This window comes from Streptopelia decaocto (genome assembly GCF_964273445.1).
Source record: "Streptopelia decaocto genome assembly, chromosome: 11".
Taxonomy (NCBI): Eukaryota; Metazoa; Chordata; class Aves; order Columbiformes; family Columbidae; genus Streptopelia; species Streptopelia decaocto.
The window spans coordinates 16,565,983-16,588,387 of NC_138666.1; the positions used below are offsets into that span (position 1 = coordinate 16,565,983).

A 22,405-nucleotide genomic window follows, 5' to 3' on the forward strand; every position below is an offset into this window, starting at 1 on the left:
GGAAAGCAGGCTTCTTTAAATCTTACATTAGTCTATTTAATGATATATAATCCTCAAAATGGTCCTCCATAAACTGTAAATATGCATTATTTGAGCAAGTAATTATTTTCAGTAGCATGCTGCAGCAGCTGTATGGCTTGGCTGCCAGACACTGCAAGTGTTTTCCTCCAGCAAACACATCTACTTGTGATATAACAATAATTATTTAATAATTTATAAAGCTTCTCACTTCTCCAGGACTTCCACCTTAGGATCTCCAAACAATTTCAAAATATTAATTATATCAGCACAGTACCACGCATGTGAGGTCAGCAAGAAGAATTATCTCTACACAGGCAAAATGATCTGCCCAAGATGACAAGTAAGCCCATAGCGAGTAAAACCCCTTCCTCCGACTCACAGGGCTGATTTACCCCTTTGTGACCACCAACCCATTAATCCTCTCAGCTAAGAATTTGTTCTCTGTCATTTGCCAAGACCCTCTGCCAGAAGAAAGCCTGAAAGACAGAATGTCAAAGTCTGCTGCCACTGTTTATTTTATAAATGTGAAGACAAACTTTACCAACAAAAGATCTGTTATGGCAAGACTCATGGGAAACAGCTCTTCTAGAATTGCAGAAGTAAAAGCATCCTTAAGGTAAAGAGTGACAGTGGAAACCTTTTATCTGTAAAATTAATTTATAAGATAAACCCCAGGCTGCATTCTGGTGTGACACATCAATGAGTGTTCAGGCCATACCGATGTCCTTCTCTTGAAACAAGCAGTAAACAATAATTATTTTTAAGGATGAGTTAGTAACGTAGCCTGGATGGGAAGCATAGATGAGGTGCAAAGCAAGAGAGTCTTTTTATTAGACAGCACATGAGGATGGAAGTAAAGAAGCAGCAAAACCAGACTTTAGATCACTTCACACCACGTCCTCTGCCCAGAGCTCCTGTCCTCGTTGGGCCCGACTTGCAGGGCAGGAGCGAGAGGTGGGTGTGTGGCCTGGCAAACAGGGAAGGGAGAGGAGAGGTCCTGTCCCTGCAGCGCCTCGCCAGGGAAGGGACAGCAAGAAGTCCAGGACTGGAGACAGAAGGAAAACAGGTAACAGGAATAAGAACAGAAAACTCATCAGTTGTAGAAGTACACAGGAAGTTTGGAAAAGGAGGTTTTCTAGTGAGGAAGGACTGACTGAAGTTGCCATGGCTGCAGAGCAATATATTCTTGCCTCCTTGGTGAGGGCATGATGAGCTGCCAGCAGGCTGGAGCCTTTAGACCCTGGGAAATCGAGGATCCAGGAAAAGCCTAAGATATGCATAACGAGTCAAAATGGGAAATGACCAGGGTATAACAAAATTCTAAACAGTGCCAAGGGCAAGGGGGCAAGCTCACTATTTTCTGAAGAAACAGGTACTGACATGCAGTTAAGATCTTTACGAAAGAAATCCATTGTGCTCGTTTGAAATGAAGAACAAAAGATGCCCACACAGAAATTACAATAAAGTCTGAATTCTTCAGTAGTAGAGCAGGCACATGCCAGAGCAAACACAGGCAGAAAGAAGGAAGAAGAAGTCAAGGGAGATGGAAAGCTGGCCTTCCCTTCTTCACAGAAGATGCATCAGAGACAAAAACTGAAGCTCAATCCTTCCAGCACACCTGGAAAAGAATCAGGTAGCGGTGGCCCACAGACCACACTGTGGGTCAGCCCAGAGCAGCAATGGCGAGATCCACGTGTCCAAAGGGTAGGACAAAGCAAACATGGAGATTCAGTCAAGTTCTAGGAGAATTTCCACCTGTTTTTTTCTTTGTTTTTAGATAATACTTCAAAATTACAGAACCTGGAAATAGGAAACAGAAACATCTGTTGATAATGCCAGTGACTTGCCTGCGCTCTGTTCTGGATTATCTGGATTTCTTCCCCTTTGAGAGATGAACTCAACAGCAGCCCAAGGGAATCTTTTCTCTTGGAGAAACTTGAGATGTGTTCCAAGAAAACATTTTAAATGGGCAGCGGGGAACGCAAGAAAGAGGGAAAAAAAAAAAAGAGTAGAAGGGAAAGATGAAAAAAACGCACAAGACGTGGGTTTCAGACTAAGAAAATCAAGACCTGCAGATAATAGATGCTGATAAGGAAACAGAGAAATTTTAGCACATCTTGTTAAACTAAACAATAGGTGGCATTCCAAACACACAAAACTATGCAAGGAAGTGATTAGGTTCTCTCTGTTTTTTACAGAGAAATAAAAAACAGAGGCAGCAACTTTGATAATTACAGTTTTGTACTTTATATGTTTATCAACCCCTGAAAGGGTCACAGGTGCTGTCAATGATTGGTTCCACATTATGAATTCAAAAATATTGTGGGAGGAATAAATCTATGGTCAATCAATCAACACAAAGGAAAGTTTCCATCATTAGTTGCCAGGCAACCCCCACCAATTAAAAGAACCATCAAAAGCCATGCATTTTATGCTGGAATAAATAACAGCAGAACGCAATTACTAGCTTTCAAGGAAACAAGGAGACAAACCACCAGCCAAATATTCATTGCATGTCCTCTGATGATCAGAAATAGGGAATGGAAATGTATTCAAACTACCTTTTCCGGGGGGTCAGCCTCCAGACCTATTATCCCAACACTACATGTGACAGCAGCCCTCAGAGAAGATGGGTACTCTGTATTAAGACCCCCCACAAACCAGAGAAACTTTAAACACATGCATCTTCAAGCATCTGAGATGTCCCCACAGAAGTAAGGCCTCTCCTATAGTTGAACTAACTTAATTTAAAGCAGTCACAGAATTGAAAACCTTTAATGACATAACACCTACCAGTATCGTCTGTAGAAGGGACACAGTCCATGGACTGTTCTATTTATCTGAAGTCAAACACACAGATCAGTGCCCTGCTGGACCAGAGCTGGCTGGCACAACAGAGCACAATGCAGAGAAACTACTAAACACCTCCTAAAATATAAAAACCAGCTAACTTCATTATAAATAAAGGAGAGTTCCCTGTGTCAGTCCCATTTCACACATTTACGATTACCCTTTTCCCATCCCATTCTTTTTTTTTTCCTAAAGCCTGGAATATTATCAGACTAACCATGGATCAAGATAAAGGAAACATTTTTCAACCAATCGGTACCTGAAGGTACTTGGGCTCTTAAAAGGGCTGGTATCCAAGTCTGACTTTTAATTACCAGAAGACAAGATTACATTCCTTTGCTGAGACTCATTCATGGTTCAGTCTTGCGCAAGGTGAACCCAAACCATCTGAAGCCAGCTGTCATCTCTACCATCTGGCTGCCTCTTTTTAAAGCAAGCACCTCCCTTTCCGTGAGTTTTGCATTAATGGGTTTGTCTGGAACTGCAGTTGCAGACATACCTGAAATAACTTCTAACTATCTGTCTTGATAGGTGTTAAAACGGAAAGCGTGGGGCTAAGCACAGGCTGTAACTTATCCCAAAGACACAGAATGACTCAGGCAGAATTCTGCACTCCAGCAGCAACCCAGAAAGTTATCTCAGTTACACGTCTGCACAAACCGCAGCCTTAACAGCACATACAGCAAATCCTTCAGTCCTTTTCCCTAACCAAACTCTCACCTCTCTAAAGCGCTTGGCTTTTCCTGTGAATCACACCTCAAAGTAACTGCCCCACACGCAGTGCATCAGGACCCACTGCCAGCTCCAGTTGTGGCCTGGAAACCACCAAACACTCAGGTGGCCATGAATTCAATCCAAATGCAGGGTCTGAGTTGGGGATGAGTAACAACTGCAGTTATGCAAGCTGAGGGCTTGCAGCTCTCACGCTCCAGGCCACGGGGGTCGGGGAGGAATGTTCCCACATGCACAGCACTGAATCACCCGCTGGCTTGTCTTCCCCTGAACACCAGGTATTAGCCAATGGCTCTGGCAGGGCTACAGACCAAAAATCCCAAAATTCCAGCCTGCTCTGGTCCAACAGTATGTGGTTAGAAAATGTCAGGGAAAAGTGTGCAAGGACATTAGCAACCCAGCAGACTTTCACTCCCTTGCAGCAGTACTCATTAGCTCCCTGCCTGAAGGGCTCTTGTTGTGCTTGCTGGGTGCTCAGAATAGCCACGTGAAGCCGCGGCAGTCAGATGAACGGATACTGAACCTGAAGCTGAGTCACCTAGGTCAGCCACGAGGCACTGCAGAGTTAGAAGCCACTGACATCCCCACATGTATTTGTACCAATGTGATTAACAGCTCTAACACTGGTGGACACACAGTGTAGGGCTCATAGATTTGACACTGAATTTGGTTTTCTTCTACGTGAAAATCACGTTCACAGATAATTTAATTTAAGGCAATGAAGCAAGTACTGGCAGTGTGCAATTTGGATGCAATGACTCATGCCAAACTTATAAATATGCTGTGGAGACATAACAAATATGAATTGAAAATGAACCTTCCACTGGCAATGTGGCTATTTAAAAAACTCACCAACTGTTGATAAATATACACTGAAGGGACACAGCTCCCTTAAGATGTTCTGTGCCTCACTACCACCAAGTGCAAACAAAGGTTCAACCCGGGGCAGCAAATACACAAAAGACCATTTCCAGTGTCACGAGGAACTTCTCCCTACAAGTCGGGACATGAGCAATCTCCTATTAATAGACATCTACATCCAGTAGCACTGAGCGGCTTCAGTCAGAAGGGAGCTGTTGTCTCTGAGACTCGATACGAGTGAAAAGGCAGCTTGCATCCACAACCATGAACCATCCACAACCCTTGCACATCAGTTGGAGGGCACAGGCTAATTCAGAACCACTCTTTATACCTTCAGGGTAACAATACCTACTGCTGCAGTTGTCCCTCTCGGGCCTTTTCAAAGGGCAGTGCTGTCAGCCCTCGCTGTGATCCTTATCCTTCTCTTAGACGCTTGTAGCAATGGGCTTGTGAAGTCTGGACAAAGGCTGGCGCTGAGGCAGCAGCAGTGCCAGTAATCAACTGAACTGCGATACCTTTACGAGCTGTCCCTTAAAATTAAACTGCTGTATGAAACCCCCATGAGAGCTCCAGTCTGATCAATAGCTACCAGGTAAGAAACAAGCCGCATACCTCTGGGATTATACAGTTTGCTTTAGGCTTCTGACTGATCTTGCAGTGATTTCCTGTGCCTTAAAACCAGTGGCAAAAGTGCAAATTAAAGACGAATGGCATGCTCAAACATTTGCCTTCATGTAAGAGAGCAGAACGTGTTCCTGGTTTTTATGGTGAAATACGTCTCAGCTTTGACAATAGGGAGATTTAAATCCTTAGCTCTACAAAGTTCATTCCCTGCCCATCTCCTACACCCTCAGAGTAACAAATACCAGACCAATATTCCTCACTGCAAAGATTTATCTTACTGCGGTTTCTACAATTATTGCCACTGGATTAACATTTTCAGCCTGAAAAGATGCTGTGTGGCATTATGATCTGCAAACTGAAGGGACCTGATAAGTTATCTTCTGTAATGAGTATCAAATAGAGCCCATTAATTCCTGCAGCTGATCACCTGCACTTAGATCACACAAGCGATCTGGCATTATTGCAATTATTCTTCAAGAAATCCTGTCATGCTGTGACATACTACTAAGAGGAATCAGATTATGAGCTTTTCAGGCAGACATTTTTCAGCTCTTGTCTTCCACAAGCAAAATCTGCCATTGAACTCCTGCCAAAACTAAAATTTTACACTTAACAGAAGGGACAGTGTATGTTGTTGCTTGAATTCATCTCTATTATTTAAGATTCAGCAAAGCATGCTTACATATGAGTCATATAATATATTGAAGCACATGTCTGAGTGTTTTGCTGAATCAAGTCCTAAAAGAGGTTCCGCTGGTGTTAGGGCTGAGAGAGGATTTGAATCTACATTTAAAAACCACCCTAACAAGCTTCAAGTTGTTTTCTCTAAGAGATTGTGGATAAAGATCTACATTGAACTACTTGATCCCAGGGAAATCAGATCACTTTAGCTTTTACATTACCTGAAGAGAATTATCTAACCTCTGAAGTAAAGCTAACTGAAGAACATGGCTTTTTGCAGAAAGCAATCAGGGTTTACACAGAGACATAACAAAAATGAACTTACAAAGTTCTGAGATGCTGAACTTGCCCAGTTACAGGAGCAAGGCTCAACTAAAGCTCACTGAACACATTAAAGAGGCAGAAATGCAGCACATGAAAGGTGCCTGCTAGGTCATTTCCTTTTCCTTTTCCTTTTCCTTTTTCCTTTCCTTTCCTTTCCTTTCCTTTCCTTTCCTTTCCTTTCCTTTCCTTTCCTTTCCTTTCCTTTCCTTTCCTTTCCTTTCCTTTCCTTTCCTTTCCTTTCCTTTCCTTTCCTTTCCTTTCTTGTTCTGACCTCATCTCACTGGTGAGATTTCCTTTTTTTGAGGAGATCCTGTGCAACTCTGAATCAACATATTACTGAGTTTCATCCCAAAGTTGCCAGAATCTAGGAATACAGTGAAGAGATTTACCATCTGAGCATTTGACGAAAACATCTAAAGGGGACAAAAGTCTCCTGTTTATTTACTTCACAGAGGTGCCTGCATCTGCTAGCATATTTTATGTTTTCCTCTTGATTACCAGCAACACAAACTCTCCCGCAATGGTGTGATATGCGATGGTGGGAGTCAAAAAAGACAGCGCTGGCATACACACTGTACACCCCTGTAAGGCACAGGATGGGCCATTCTGCCCTTTTCAACCAGGGCAACCTGACCGGTTGCACTTGGTGCTGAAACCAAAGTTAAACTCACAGAAGTGCCTAAGACAGGACTCCAACTCAGGCAGAATTTCCTACGGAGGATCTCTTCCCACTTCTCTGTGTAACTACACTTGTCTCCACTCACTATCACATTTCAGCCTGAGTGGTCTCCAAACCACAACTCTTCCCAAGGGTTTGAAATATATATATATATATTATTTTTTAATTGTAACTGCTTAAGTATTGGGCCCTTATCTAAATCAAATGTCTTCAGGTAGAGAATTTTTATTCTTTGGTTACAGCCTTTCGCTTTATAGATCTCTTACACTGAAAATAAGACTGATAACTGCTGGAAGAGAGTTTAGATCATTCTTGTTATTTGGGAAAAAAAGAGGAAAAAGGAAGGGCAAGCTTGCACTCCTACTCTATCTCAGATTTTAAAGCCTACATAGGAACTAGTGCATAGGAACCATTGTAGGCAGTGCATACTAACACACTGCTCTCCTGCCAAAGGCTCAGAAGGAGCATTAGCCTGTGTGTTGTGACCTCTTGCCTAACAAAGGTCATTAACGGTTCACCTGGTTACCTACATATTGAATCCAAAAGCCTGGCTCAACTTATAACACTTTCCAAAGGGACATTTGGTCTTAATTTGAAAACAAACATAGAGAATCTGCCACTTCTCTTGCTATTTCATTCCAGGAGTTAATCATCCTCATTGTGCAAAAACTGTCTTTGATTTCCTATTTTAATTCTGTAATTTCAGCCTGTAGAAGAGATCACTCTTGTGTTTGTCTCTAGTAAGTATAAGACCACTTTCTAATGCTGTTTTTTAGTAAAAGTATTTATGAGCTCCAACCACATGCCCCTCCCATAATTTCTGATACTCAAATTATATTAGGCTCTCACATTTTCTCCTGCCTTTAATCATCTATGTAGCTCCTTCTGGACCCTTTCTAGTTTTTCCTCATCTCTTTAAGAGTGGGCACGAAAACTAGAGTGCAGAATTCTCACCTGGGTCCCACCAATGTCACACTCAAGGTAAAATGAACTCCCTGTTCATGAACTACAGTACTCTGAGAAGTTTGCATGTGGTTGATGGTACAAGATGTACTGTAAGGCCTTTTCAGAAGCACAGTCCAGGATGCAGTTCCCATAGGTAACTCACACACCTCATTCCCAAGGTCTGCATCTACTGGCACTGTCCTGAATCACTCTGTTTTTCCCAAAGACTGCACAGTCCCAAATAAAGATAGAAACCAAAGAATTAATGAAACACCACCTTTTCAGCTATGCTCATTTTGATACTATTCCGGAGCTGGGTGGAGAGGAAAAGCTCTGCTTGTGTGTAGCTGAACTTAAGCTTTGATCTAGTTTTTCTACCCACACTCAGGCAGTCCCGCCACATCACCAACACATCCACCTTTTCAAAGCCTCAAATAAGTCCACACACGTTCGCTTTTCAATGGGATTGTATCAGAGGTTGCAGACAGAACGAACCCAAGCCCTTCTTGCAAAACATCCTGGTGGGGAATAGCTGGGCCCTCCAGCCCATGTGCAGTACAGCGAGGGGCTGAGAAGACAACCTGGAGCACTGTTTCCTCGTGCATGTGCATGACTCACGGAAAACCGTGTGAATCACTAAATTCCACTGGCACTGTGGGGTGGGGAAAAACTACACTCTGAACAGACATGCCTCAAGTTGCCCTATGGTAGATATACACTGGCCACACACACCTCATCAGGACAGTCAGAAAAGTTGATTGTGCTTTTGAATAATTACGTTGTGTTTGTATTTTGCTGTTAAAATACATTCCTCGGCCCTTATACATTCTTCTAAGGAACAGAGTGACTTGTGTACAGACCCCTGTGGTAACAAACGCACATCCTGACTACTTAAAAAAACCACGCCTGCCCCAGAGAGGAAGCTGGAATTCACCCATGCAATTAGGTTAGGTTAATGTTGGCAATGAGTGGATAGATATTATCCAATATCACATTTTGTAATCCTATGTTAAGCAGGATGCTGTTCACTTTATGAGCCAACAAAACAGCTACTCATTCCCTGTCAGACTTGAGCAAAGTCAAGAATGATCCCTGAAGGTTTGAGACAAGTTTATTCTAGAACCTGGTCATGGTCCAGAATAATTTATAAAGGTCACTAAATTCTGCATTCAGGTTGTAGGTTTCTTTAAGCCAATATTTATCTGGACAAAACTCAGGAGAAAAGACAACACTTCTCCTTTCACAAGTCAACTTTACAATGGTCTTTTCATTATCAGGTTCTTTAGTTCTATACCAATACTCTTTTACTCTTTTTCTAATCCTTATTATAAACGATTTATGCTCAGCATGTGCTGCTCAGAGTAAATATTTTGCTGTGTATAACAACAAGATCTTCAACATCCAGGCAAATATTTTCATATATTAGGAATGGAAATAATTGTGTGGGCATATCAAGAAAAATTACCTGACTCCTGAAAATTGAGCTCGCATACTTCCCTTGAACCTGGTGGGAATTTGTGAGCTCTCAGGAGTTTCTGACAAGACAGTGAGAAAGTTTCCAACTAAAGTTCACAATGCTTGACTTAAGGCAAACACTTCTGAAAGTGCTGCTCTGAATCTTCCAAGTCCTGTTTCCCGTGGCAAAGCCCTGAATAGAACGCATCACTTTCAGATGCATTCAGATTAAAAGAGAAACCTGAAAAGGTCCTGAAAACAAGGAGGAGATAGTGATTTATCTGCAAGTTTTCCTTTAAAAAATAAAGTATTGCAACAGCTTAAGGTGTTTCAACACACAGTTTCTATTTCTTTTTATCACACTCAAACATAAGAGAAAATTTTTGAGCATTAGGCATCTACAGAAATTACAAGTATACATGCTTGAGTTGCATTTGTAAATAGACAGTGAGGGAAAATATGGTTTTGGCTGCACAAATTTTGTCATTTTTCTGTAAAAATGATAAATATATATTACAGTTCCATAAACACAAGTGATTTAAAGTATGTAGTGCTTATAACAGCCAGGTTGAAGCCATTTTGTAAATGCAGCCCTTAAAACAACCAAATACTACTTTTCTGGGATGATGCTTAAGAAAACACCTTTGAACACTTACAGATGGCAAATAAAAAACAACTTCTGAAGCTGGAGTCTTGCATGGGCATTTTGCCTCAGGAAGCAGGCAAGATTAAGTCTCACTTTGTACACTGATTGATAAAGTAATATATATTACAAAAAGAAGCCACTTAGGCTATGGTAGATCTGACTTACCACAAGAGCAGCATGTGAAGCAGTTGGTATGATAGAGGTTACCCATTGCTTGGCAAGCCTGGCTTGCTCCATAGACACCTTTTCCACATTTTATACAAATACCTACAAAGCAGAAAGAGAATGGAAGTTAGAATCCTCCGCAGCTCCTAGAAACAGCTCCAGGCTGTTGATTCATAGGACTCACGATACCCCCATGAGGCCCCAAATCGATGAACTCCTCACCCTGAACAGATTCAAGTACACAAAACAGTAACAGGTGACTTGAGTGAAACAAATGCATAGAAATTAACCCAAAATAAAAGGACGGGGGAAAGTCTCTGCTGGTGTTTCAATGCATGGAGACTGAGTCTGGCTAAAGACACAAATCCAAAGGAGGCAAATGCAGTGAGAGGACAGAAAATCTGCACGCTCCCTAGAAATAACTTCATTTGCCCCACTAGTAGTTCAGTGAGACTTTCACAACTAGATGCTCTACCATAATACATTCAATAATCAGTAATAAAACAACAATTCATTCCAAAACCAAAAGACTTCTCTTTGCCCCTCTCCAGCAATGCAACAACAACAGCGTTGGTCCATGGTGGAAGCCATGCAGTACCAGGAAAATGGGTTTGTCAGTCACATTTAATAATTGTTTATCTTTCCATGAACAGTAGTATGTAACCTCAAAAACATAACCTGGCACCTTACAAAACGGAAGAGCAAGGTGTCTACGCTCCTTATAGTCTAAGGGCAAAAACTGTGGCTGGCAATTTTGCTTCAGTGGGGCGATAAATTCCCCTTCGCTGCCCGAGCGAGCTCTTGGTGATGCCGGGGATGACTCCATGAAGCCTGCATGAGACCCAAGTACAAAGCTCCAGCGTAACGCTGGCCAAGTCAGTGGTGAGCTCCAGACATGGCAGACTCACAGGAAAGGTCACGATTTCAACAAGCTCCACACAGAGGGTTTTTTGCGTTGTTCTCTTCTTTGGTTTTAAAAGGCTTTTCCCTCATAGTTATAGCTTTAAGAGTCTTCTGCCTATGCATTTATTCCTATCTATGTATAACCTCTCTTTTCAAACCAACCAGGGCAGGGGGATAATTCAAGAATCACTCTGCTTCCATTTCCACATGAAGAGGAAAATAAATGCTGGAGAATCCACATAGTTCTGTCACATACTCAGGACTATCGACTTTAAGTTTTTCTGAGATGTCCGTTAGGCTCTATTGGATTGTAGTAGGATGGTACATCTCAAGAAAAGGTTGTGTGATTTTTAAAACACTACAGTATAAAATAAAAGTTGAGATTTTTGCCTCATGCAACTCTATAATGAAGCTGCTGTGCTCCATGTGCTGTTTGAGGCCCTATTTCTACAAATGCACGCACAAGCTTAGCATTAACCACTGGCACCAACAAAACTGCTAATATACTGTCCTGGTGGACAGCAGGATGACCATGAGCCAGCACTGGGCCCTTGTGGCCAGGAAAGCCAATGGCATCCTGGGGTGTATTAGAAGGGGGATGGTTAGTAGGTCCAGAGAGATTCTTTTGCCCCTCTACTCTGCCCTGGTGAGACCACATCTGGAATAGCGTCCAGTTCTGGCTCCCTCAGTTCCAGAAGGACAGGGAACTGCTGGAGAGAGTCCAGCGCAGGGCAACAAAGATGCTGAAGGGAGTGGAGCATCTCCCGTGTGAGGAAAGGCTGAGGGAGCTGGGGCTCTGGAGCTGGACAAGAGGAGACTGAGGGGTGACCTCATTAATGTTTACAGATATCTAAAGGGTGAGTGTCAGGAGGATGGAGCCAGGCTCTTCTCAGTGACAACCAATGATAGGACAAGGGGTAATGCGTTCAAACTGGAACACAAGAGGTTCCACTTAAATTTGAGAAGAAACAACTTCTCAGTGAGGGTGGCAGAGATCACTAAGCCTGGCAGGAGGGCAGCACCCAGCCAAGACTGCACGTGGCTTCTCAGCGAGGAAACAGCCACTGGCACCATGATGCCCACAAATATCTCTGCCCCTCCCCAGCTATTCAAGATGCATTTTAAACATCATTTCTGAAACCAAACTGTTTCAGTTCAGTGCAACATTAATACGGCCACCTGCATGGGCTGTGTCATGTGATCAGTTTAAATAGGATTCTGTCAAGTTAAAAAATATATATATATTTGAAGAAAAAAACCTTCCTATGCTACTAATATTCAAATACTGAAGTGGAAAGACCTTTCATAAATCACAGGTTTCTTGGTGTTTCTACCTTTTAACTCCTTCATTTCAAATCACGAAGAGAGATGAGCCTTTCATTCAACTAGTTCAACATCCTGGCACAACGTTGCCGTTTTGGGCCACTAGCACATTTTCCAAATGGAACAATAATTTTGAAAAACAAGAAAACTATTGATAATAGATTAAAAAAAAAAATCCTAAACACAATTATTGCGTTCCAGTGAAGCAGGATCTAGAGGATGTTTCAAAGAGATTGACCCAATTGCAGAGATATAGCGATTTCGAATTGGGTCCACCTTCTTGAAATGCGATATATAACTTTAATATTACTAGGTAACAATGCCCCAAGCTAAACCTGTACTAGCAACAAGCTGCCAGTTAGCTCAACTGGTTCATTGCAAACAAAGTATTGAGAAAATGCTGGTCCTCAGGCTCACTCAGCTCTGGTATAGGAAACGGGAATTTCAGAATATTTGTTGCCTTATCCAAGGCTGTTATGTCTATTTATTTATTTGTAACCAAAGGTTACAAAAAAGGTCTGCTATTTGCCATGAGTTAATAGTTAACTGCTGATGAAAGATGGTTATTGATTCCTGCAGACACTGATTGGAAAAGGCATTCCATCTACCAGCAGCTGCGGGAACTGCTGCCAGCAGCACAGCACCCGCAGACCTGCTCCCTGTCCCACCACATACCACAACCTCCACAATAACCCCGGGCCCTCCCGGCCCTGGGGCGTGGGGGTGCACACCCAGCAGGGAACAGGGGGTCACACCACAAATGTTACTTCAGCATCAGGTCTTGCCATGACGTTTCAGTTACCTGCACCCTTCCTGCTACCTTTTCATGCTGAATGTGTACCCGGGACTGGCAGCTATTGACAACCTGTCTGATTGTGAGATCTACCTTTTCCTATTTATGCTTAATATTACTCAAAGAGGAGCAGAAATCCAGAGTCTGTAATCCTCTGGCATTTCTGTCTATGAGCTCTCAGGCACAAATCTACTACAGCCATGAACTGCTTTGATAAATGAAGTTATTGCCTCATTTCTTTGCCAACGCTCCACTGAACCATCATAAGCAAAAGGATTTATTGTGGATGTTAAATTTACACTGGCCTCTCCAGCAAGTGATTCGTTATGAGCAGCTGTCAGTTTGTTAACTCGTTTTCTCTAAGACACTACTCATTAACTCCAGGAATGAATGACCACAGAAACGATTAGCATACTAAAAAAAGTGCATGTATAATTTTAAAAGTGTATTTTGGAAAATACATATGCAGCTGTGGTGTGAGTATAGTGTGAGCTCATAACTGCCAAGGAAAAGCACTGATTACTTGGCTGTTCAGGTCTGATTTTCCACCAGCCACAGCCCAGACTGCACACTGCAAGCTTGTGAAAGACTTGACATAACAGCTACAGCACTTCCCCCCCCAATTTAATTCCAAAGCTTGTTACACCGCCTATGAAGAACATTCTGTTACAGAGCAAGCATGTCACATTTCTGACACTTCACTTGACATGACTTCAGATCAACTGTTCCAGCCTTTATGTGATTCCTCGCCCCTCCCGACACCTCTGTTCTAAGCACCCCACTGTGCCTCCAGTTCTTTAACACATCAGCTGTTTATTTCCACTCAGGTCATCAGCTCTCCTGCAGGTCTGGTGTCTCTCTTCAGCTGTTGTAAGATGTTGCATATACCCAAAGTTTGCATAACGGTTGGCTGAGCAGAACACAGCATCACAGCATTCCTTCACTGCGGTCAAGAGATGTTTGCATCCTCACACAGTGTTTAACCAAACATCAGAGACTGAACAAACATACTCTGCGGGCCACAGCAAAAGACCACCAAAAAAACAACACTAGAAAGAGAAGGAGCTCCCAGAGACTCCCCCATTGGAGCTGGTTACAGCACATCGCCAGTGCTCCCCACACCTTTCACCTGTCTGCTTCACTGAGCTTGACTGTGTCAGTCAGAACATGTAACCAAGCAAGCCTCCAGCACTGTACGGCAACACAGCCATCAGAAACACAATGCTCTCTGAGTAAATCATGTATTAGCAAAATACTAGTATCAGCACCAGGAAAAAATAAGACACGTATTTTCTGACATAGTCAACTTTTGCTGCAGACGCAAGAGATGGAAAGCAATGCATTATAACAAGCAAAGATATCAACAACAACCTAGAAAAGATATTAAAGCTATAGGATTTTTGTTTTGCCTCCTATAATTTACTTGCAAGAGTTCCATGTAGCAGCCTACACATTAGAAAAAGTGTAGTTTGCAACCTGTACATCAAATTCTAGGATGCTCTTTTAATGATGCCAGTACAGGCTGGTACTTCATACAGACTTCACCAGGAACCCAGAGTTGCAAAAAAAAGCAGTAGGCTTTTATTAGCTTAAATGCAGTACATCTAATGGTAGATATATAACCACCTTTTGGTCAAGCTTTGTTCTCAGACACAAGTGGAGCTCAGCTTGTGCCTAATGCCATCCTCACTTAACCTGAAGTCAAGGGTTTAGCACAAATGCCAGAAAAATGGTACCATACAGCCTCTCAACTTCAGTCCGCAGGAGCTGTGTGAGTCAGAGGGAGAATCCGGCTATTGCACGCCTTGACAGTGCACAGCTTAGGGATAAGCTGCAGCTTTACTGTCTTGCAGCCACACCGTATCTCCAGGATAACTGCTACATGTTGCCTACAGCAGGAAACAACCAAGCGCTGTCGTCAAGAGTTATGGTAAAGCTAAAATTAACAACTAACACATGGCACAGATTACTCCCTCCTTGCCTCTGCAGTTCTGGGAAAAGGGTGGATGAACATCACACTTGGCTACTACAAAATCCCCTGCTCCTCTGTTGGACTGGAAAATATCATCTCTCCTTAAGTCCCCAACAGGCTTTTCCACACCTGTGGTGTATGAAAACCTACAGCCATGAAGCAGGAAGAACAAAGGAGAAGGAAAGCTTTAAATCAGCTCAAGAAATCGAACTGCAGCAATAGAGGCCACTGCAGGAGCAGGAGAGCTGTATGGGGCTGCTCCAGACACCTGCAGGTATTACTGGCCACAGGAGGTGTTCCCACGCGGGCTGGTTTTACATAGGGTGTTGCTACTACCTTTAAAAAAATACTCTGCTGAGAAGCTGGGTAAACAGCGAAGCATCAGAGCTGCCCTGAGCCCAGGCAGCCCTGTCACTGCCGCAGCAGTACCTGCCCGAGCTGATGGCAGCTACTGTGCAGACGTCCTGGACTGCGGCAGCTCGGATGCTGAGAGGTGACTTCAGGCAAGAGGAATGCTCCCTCCCCTCCAACCGCCACAGGAGGAGGGATCTTCCGACACACACGTCATCTCTCAGAGGCAGACAGAAGAAACAAGGCACCTACAACAGGGCGCAGGGGCAGGTCCTCTCCCCACAGCCAGGCAGGGGTGAGGGGGGCAGCCTGGGAAACCCTCCCAGCCCTCACCACCACAGGTAGCTCTCGCTGGAGGGCTTTGTCACCTGGCAGATGCCTGGCAAATGTACCAAGGCTTGAACACCCAACATAAAATAAAATCTGGTATGTAGAAGTTATAAAAATAAATAAGCATATCCTGGACATGCTCAGCAGCAATGCAACAATTGCATGAAGAACTGGCCTAAGACGTCTAGTGATAGGAACGACGGAGGGGCTGTCTGGGTAAGCTACCAGCACTGCCCCCTCCCCCCAAGAAGACCAGAAGACACCACAACTCAAATTAAGGTTTAAAATGACAGACTAAGAAAAGTGAGGAATGCTCAAGTAAATATTTTAAGCTCCCGTCCCAAGCCAGAGCCCACCCACACCTGGCAATGCAACACCCCACAGCCAGGAAGGACCTGATCCCATCCAGTAACACAGCTCTGGCTTGCAAATACCCATGCACTCGCCACAGCGACAATGCTGAGGTTGGAGTAGGTTAAACTGGAGGAAGATGGGCCACAGCACCTAACACAAATCACAGCTGAAGCAAAGCAAGACAAGAAGCAGGCTGTGGATGGGGAAATTTTTTGCTCTCATTGTTAAGCCTCACTAAGATTGTCCCCAATCTTGCTTTCCTCCTCAAATAAAGAAGGTAAAAAAAAAAAACCCCACCAATAAATTACCTAGGCCCTTAACATACGTATCTGCTGCCTTAAAAAGATCTCCATCACTTCAATACCTCCTACAGGAGGCTTTACTCATAGGCTTGGAGCACGAGGGATGTGTGTGTAGAACTTACTCAGAAAAAGCAAAGTTTGAGATTAGTTTATGTTTGGTTACAAATGTGGTAAAGTTCACATTCAGTGGAAGCTTTGTAGAAGCAAGCTCTAGGTTCCAACTCCAGCTCCTGGAATAACTTTCACTACCTCCACTGTGCTTATTGCTTAACAAGGCTGTGGCTCACCTAGGACAAAGTTGCTGGGAGAGGTCATGGCCACAAAGGGAGGCACTGAGACCAGTTCCAGGAATGACAGTGCTGAGCTTTACCTGCCTGAGGGATCAGCACTTCCAGCAGGTCAGCAGGGTTTGGCCTCAGCATATACCAACTCACTTCAGTAAATACATACACTGTTCTTTTCTGTCAGAAACTTGTCAGAATTTCAAAGGTAGGGTGAGGTGACAGGTGAGAGTTGGGGAACATAGGCGGCTGTGGAAACAACTCTCAAACATCACTCTCCCAGAGTTCGTACTTTAGCAGGTAGGAGCCCAGGGCATGTCTGTGCTGGTGAATTAAACCATGGCAGCTCCAGGTCAGCACTGGGGAGTGGGAGATGTCACTGGAGCCAGTATCAGCTCTGATTAGCAGCTGCTTGAAACTAAAAGGCTTTTGTTACTGTTAAAGTAGATCCACCCAGTCGCACAGTGAAAGCCTGAAGCTAGCGTAGCAAATGCTTGTTGCTTCATACAGTATGTGAAATTACTGCTCTGAACCATGAAATTACTGACACTATCTGCCCAGAGTTCACCCTGCCCCAGCCGCAGCCAGCGTGCCTCTGCATAACTTCTCTTTGTGTGGATCTCCGACTCTGCCACGGAGCCTCCTGACAGCACAAGGCATATCACAGGACTATTGTTCTGCACAGTGTTGTAGTTACACTGACACTTGGTTTACAAATATTCATTCATTTCTCTGCTTCTTGATTTAGTGCATGGCAGCTCCAGGATGATTTATAATTCTCACTTGGCATTTATAGAAAGATCTTTTGCTACTGAGGCAACGAACTGGAAGACTGAGTAGTTTTTGTGGCTGCTCTATCGTCTGCACCACTTTAGGTTGCTTTGTCTGTGATTCAGAACTCAGCTGACTGCTCAAGCTTCATGCTCAAGTTGACAAACACAGCACAATAACTTGCAAATAACTTTAGCAACTGAATTATCGACCAAAAAGAAGACAGTAGAAAATCCTGGTTCTAAAAGTACAGCATGTTTCAAAAAGACAGACCCAATTTGAAATCTGTTTCTTTGAAACTGGGTCCATCTTTTTTAAACACCCTGTACCTTGTGATTACTGGGGTTATCAAAGCGAAGGGACACATACAATTCGGGGTGGGGGTAAAGGAGAGCACCACTGGGAATGAATGACTTGGAGGGAAAAGCGTGTCTTTAAAGCCCCTTCCCTGTCCCACTGCTCAACATCTGAGTATCTCACTGTGGACATGCACCCTCCTACAGCCCAAAGGGACCGGGTCAACAAGGCCTTTCAGCTCAAACCACACTTGTTTTGCCAGGAACAGGCTGAATTATATGTGTGATCACACTCATCATATTTGAGGAGTCTAAAATTTCTAGTGCAGTGGCAGTAGCGAACAAGTGAAGACAGACTAAAGCCAGCACAAACTTGAGCTTCTACAACCACTGGCAGAGGACAGCACACCTCTGCATCCAGGGTCACCAGGCCAGCCTCACACAGCTCAAGTCAGCGATGCTCCTGCAGGTCTCAGCTTCAGTCTAGAAAGACCTAATACCAACATCCAAAGCTTCCCCATGCTTCTAAGCAAATTTCTTGTTAAGAAGCTGGTGTCAAACACCAGGAACATTCAGTCCAGCTGTGTGTTCGCACTGATTTAGGAACAGGGTGGACCTTCACACCAAATGCCCCAATATAGTGGGCAACAGAAGTGGCAGTTCACAGGTGGAGATAGAGGAGATTTACAAAAAAAAAAAAAAAAACAAACACCAACAACAAAACAACATTGCAAATGCACTCACACATATACATTTGGTTTTTAATGAACATGGATACTGCAATTTCTACCAGTGCTTTAATTTCTACAAGTTCATTTAGCTGGAGATCATCTGAGCTCTGGGATGAGATGCTTGTCCACACCATTGCTTTAGATTTACTCTGGCACAATAGCAAGTACAGATTCTGACCTACGAGTTTTATTTAAGTTGCTTCCAGTAGCAGGTGTATAGAGTTCAAGACAGTTTTATTACAGTAAATGAACAATAAATGAAATATTTCAAGCTTGTATTTTCATCACCTTTCTTTTGTGCTGATACTGTACATTAATAGTAATATAGCTACATATTGCAGATTTTCCTCTATAAATTACAGTGATCACAGTACAGAACCAGCAAACAACTATACTGTACCAGCCTCTTTTCCCAGTTTTGACTTCATTTGTCTTTAGCAAAGCATTTAGTTTGTCTGTGTCTTGGCTCTTTTCTATATGAAAAGAGAACCACTGACACGTCTGTGGTCTTCAGAGAGAAGACAGCTAAACCTTCTGAGATGACATGGCAAAGACAGAATCCATTTAAATACTTCAGTTTAGAAAAATCCACAACAAAGTAATGAGCGATACTGAAAGCAACAATGCAGCCCAGATATCCCAAACTCCACAGCACGTCAGACCTAACAACATCAGCTGCACAAACGTCAAGTTGGAGAGATTTTTCATTACATTCTCCTGACAGTACATGTATGAGTCATCACTCTAATATATGGCAGAAAAAGGTCATATATTACAGCTGCCTTCCCTGACATATTTGAAATGGGCTCATGATTAAACAGGGAGACTAGTCTAAAAGTTTCCAGGTGCACTTTTATATTTTCTTAGATAACGGTCTATTTGCAGAAGGAGCATGACGGTCTGGAAAAGGCACGGCATGACGTAACCACGCTCCAGCAGCTCCTTCCACCAGCAGTACCCAAGTGCCACACGTCCCCAGCAGCCCCGCAAAGGTGCTGCCGACACTGGCTCGCTAGTTCTCACCTGCCACATGAAGGTTCTTAATTTCCCAAAGTATAAATAGGTTTGCTTAAAACAAAAACATGCATGTAGGCAGGTATGATACCAAGCTATTTTCAAAAGGATACAAAGCTATTTCGCTTAAGGAAAGCTGGGAATGACTTAAAAACCTCTGTCACCTCAACCCTCTGAATATTTTTTTTTCCCTGTCAGTGCAAGTCAGGTAACTCGAGGATGCTTTGGGAACATGGGGAGGAGGGATATACCTTCCTGCAAGGAAGGATTTTACTTCTAAAGTTTTTGGTGGGTGCAAAAGGAAATGCAGTTTTTGCATTGTTGAAATTTGCCATTGGAATACATTATTAAATAAATGTGGTTATGTTATACATAATTTTAATGTGCTTTTCTCACTTTGCTTTTTTTGCTACTAACTTATTACTTGCTGATTATTTCACATTTATTTTAGACTACGGAAATGATGTTAGACAAAACACAAATCCAAGGGATTTTCTTATTCAAGTTCAAAATGGGTTGTATAGCAGCAAACAACTTGCAACATCAGCAATGCATTAGGTCCAGGAACTGCTAAAAAATGCACAGGGCACCGGTGTTTCAAGAAGTTCTGCAAAGGAGAGGAGAGCCTTGAAGATAAGGAGCGTGGTGGTTGCCATTGGAAGTCGACAATGACCAACTGAGAGCAATCATCGAAGTTGATCCTCTTCCAACTACATGAGAAGCTGCCGAAGAACTCAACATTGACCATTCCACAGTCATTCAGAATTTGAAGCAAATTCAAAACGTGAAAAAGCTCAATAATGGGTGCCTCATGAGCTGACTGAAAATGAAAAAAAGACATTTTGAAGTGTTGTCTTCTCCTATTCTACACAACAACAACAAACCACTTCTCAATCAGATTTTGACATGTGATGAAAAGTGGATTGCGCATGACAACTGGTGACGACCAGCTCAGCGGTTGGACCAAGAACCTCCAAAGCACGTTTAAAGCCAAAATTGCTCCAAAAAAAGGACACAGTCACTGTTTGGTGATCTGCTGCTGGTCTGATCCACTCCAGCTTCCTGAATCCCAACAAAACTATTCAATCTGAGAAGCCTGCTCAGCAAATCGATGAGATGCACCAAAAACTGCAACACTTCCATCTGGCATTGGCCAACAGAAAAGGCCTGATTCTTCTTCATGACAACACCTGACCGCATGTCACACAAGCAACACTTCCAAAGCTGAATGAACTGAGCTACAAAGTCTTGCCTCATCCACCATATTCACCTGACCTCTTGACAACCAACTACCACTTCTTCAAGCATCTTGACAACTTTTTGCAGGGAAAACGCTTCCACAACCAGCAGGATGCAGAAAATGCTTTCCAAGAATCTGTCAAATTCCAAAGCACAGATTTTACACTACAGGAATAAACAAACTTGGCAAAAATTTGCTGACTGTAATGGTTCCTGTTTGGATTAATAAACATGTATTTGAGCCTAGTTATAATTATTTAAAATTCACTATCCAAAACTGCAATTACTTTTGCACCAACCTAATGCCTGTCCTGGCAAAGCTCACTTACCCTGCCTTGACTACAGTGAAAATCCCAGCCCCCTCTGCAGCTCTAAGGCCCAGTCCAGGGAGGTGCCCAGTGCTGGTGCAAACAGCCACACTCCTCCCTCCAGCAGGGCAGGAAGACCATAAGAAAAGCCTGTCCTGATCTAGCGAGTTGAACACCCTTGGGAGAACTGGTCAAATATAGCTCTAATGACATGTAAACAGGATATTCTAATTTTGCCTCCTCCACCTCCGGGAAACAGTAACACTACATGCTAGATACATAGGCTCAATTCCTTTCTATGGGTCCAAGGGGGGAAGGGCAGGGTGAGCAAAGGAAAGTAAAAATCAGAAAACCAACATGCTGCCAACTTCCACAGCAAAATGAGGCTCCTACAGAACTGGGTGGTCCCGTGAGTTCAGCTGCTCTCCGCTGCAGACCTAAGGCAGAGAAATGGTGGCTGCTCCCAGGCTTTAGTCAGATTCCTGCCTGTAACAATTCTTACAATAGGATAACTCTGAGTTTTGCATCACCACAAAAGGACCTGAGCTGCATTTCTTCCTTCAATGACTTGCTCCCCAAGGCAGCTGTGTCCAGCCAGCACTGCTCAGACCAGTCAGAAAGGGTAGATCCCCCTTTAATCAGTAGCGACCCTTCCACTGCGGTGGGCAGCAGCACTGCAGCAGATGAGGCCATGTTCCGACAACTGAGTAAATCCAGCTTTACAGCTCTTAGTACCGTATAAAAAGATGCTCCATAGTGTAAAGTACTGATGGTTAACTTTGTATTGGCAGGACTTCTGCTAGGTCAGTATCGTGTGCCTGCACTGCTTTGACTTTTTGCTGGATCAGGTAACACTGCTCTGCAGCAGCTGGTGGGAACTCCGGGGTATGTGGTATGTCTGGTGAATATGACAGAAATGTGAACATGCACTTGATCCACCTCCAATTAGTATCCATGAATGATCCAGAAGTCCACAAATCTCACACTCGGGACCATTTCTCTTCTCTGGTTTGTCCCTGACTGTCTCACTCATCTTGACACAAAATGGGAGCAAAGTGGGTATAAAATGTCAGAAAATTAGAAAAAGAGAGTAGAGCTATTTTTTTTCAGATGAAAACAGTGTGAAACAGGCAAGGTCATAGCACTCAACTAAGAAGTATGTGCTGACTCTGCTTATGCTCTCAGTTATGTATTGATTCCCAACTAGTGATAAACCATCATCCAGAGTTAGCAGACTGCATGACTAGAAACACACTTGGGTTTTTGCTATCCACTTTTCACATTCTCACAGATGGACCAGGGGTAGAAGTACCTGGCTCCTCTGCAAAAGCTGGGTACAGAGGAAAGAACATAGAAGATGCTGATCAGGGAGTTATCTCAGAAAGGACCTGACAATAAGAGGCAAACCTCAGCCATAATGGAGTTTTGGCATCCTCTGCTCTTTTCACAACCTG

The 22,405-nt window shown here is 43.3% G+C and overlaps 1 protein-coding gene across 2 annotated transcripts in view; it reads right to left on the minus strand.

Annotated features, from left to right (window-relative positions):
• The window catches only part of WTIP (WT1 interacting protein), an 82,839-nt gene that overhangs the window by 39,686 nt on the left and 20,748 nt on the right, over positions 1 to 22,405 (minus strand). For both annotated transcript variants that reach the window (XM_082063117.1, XM_082063116.1), the window contains exon 2: positions 9,984 to 10,085. In XM_082063117.1, the coding sequence (XP_081919243.1) occupies positions 9,984 to 10,085 (102 nt within the window). The remainder of the gene's footprint in view (positions 1 to 9,983; positions 10,086 to 22,405) is intronic.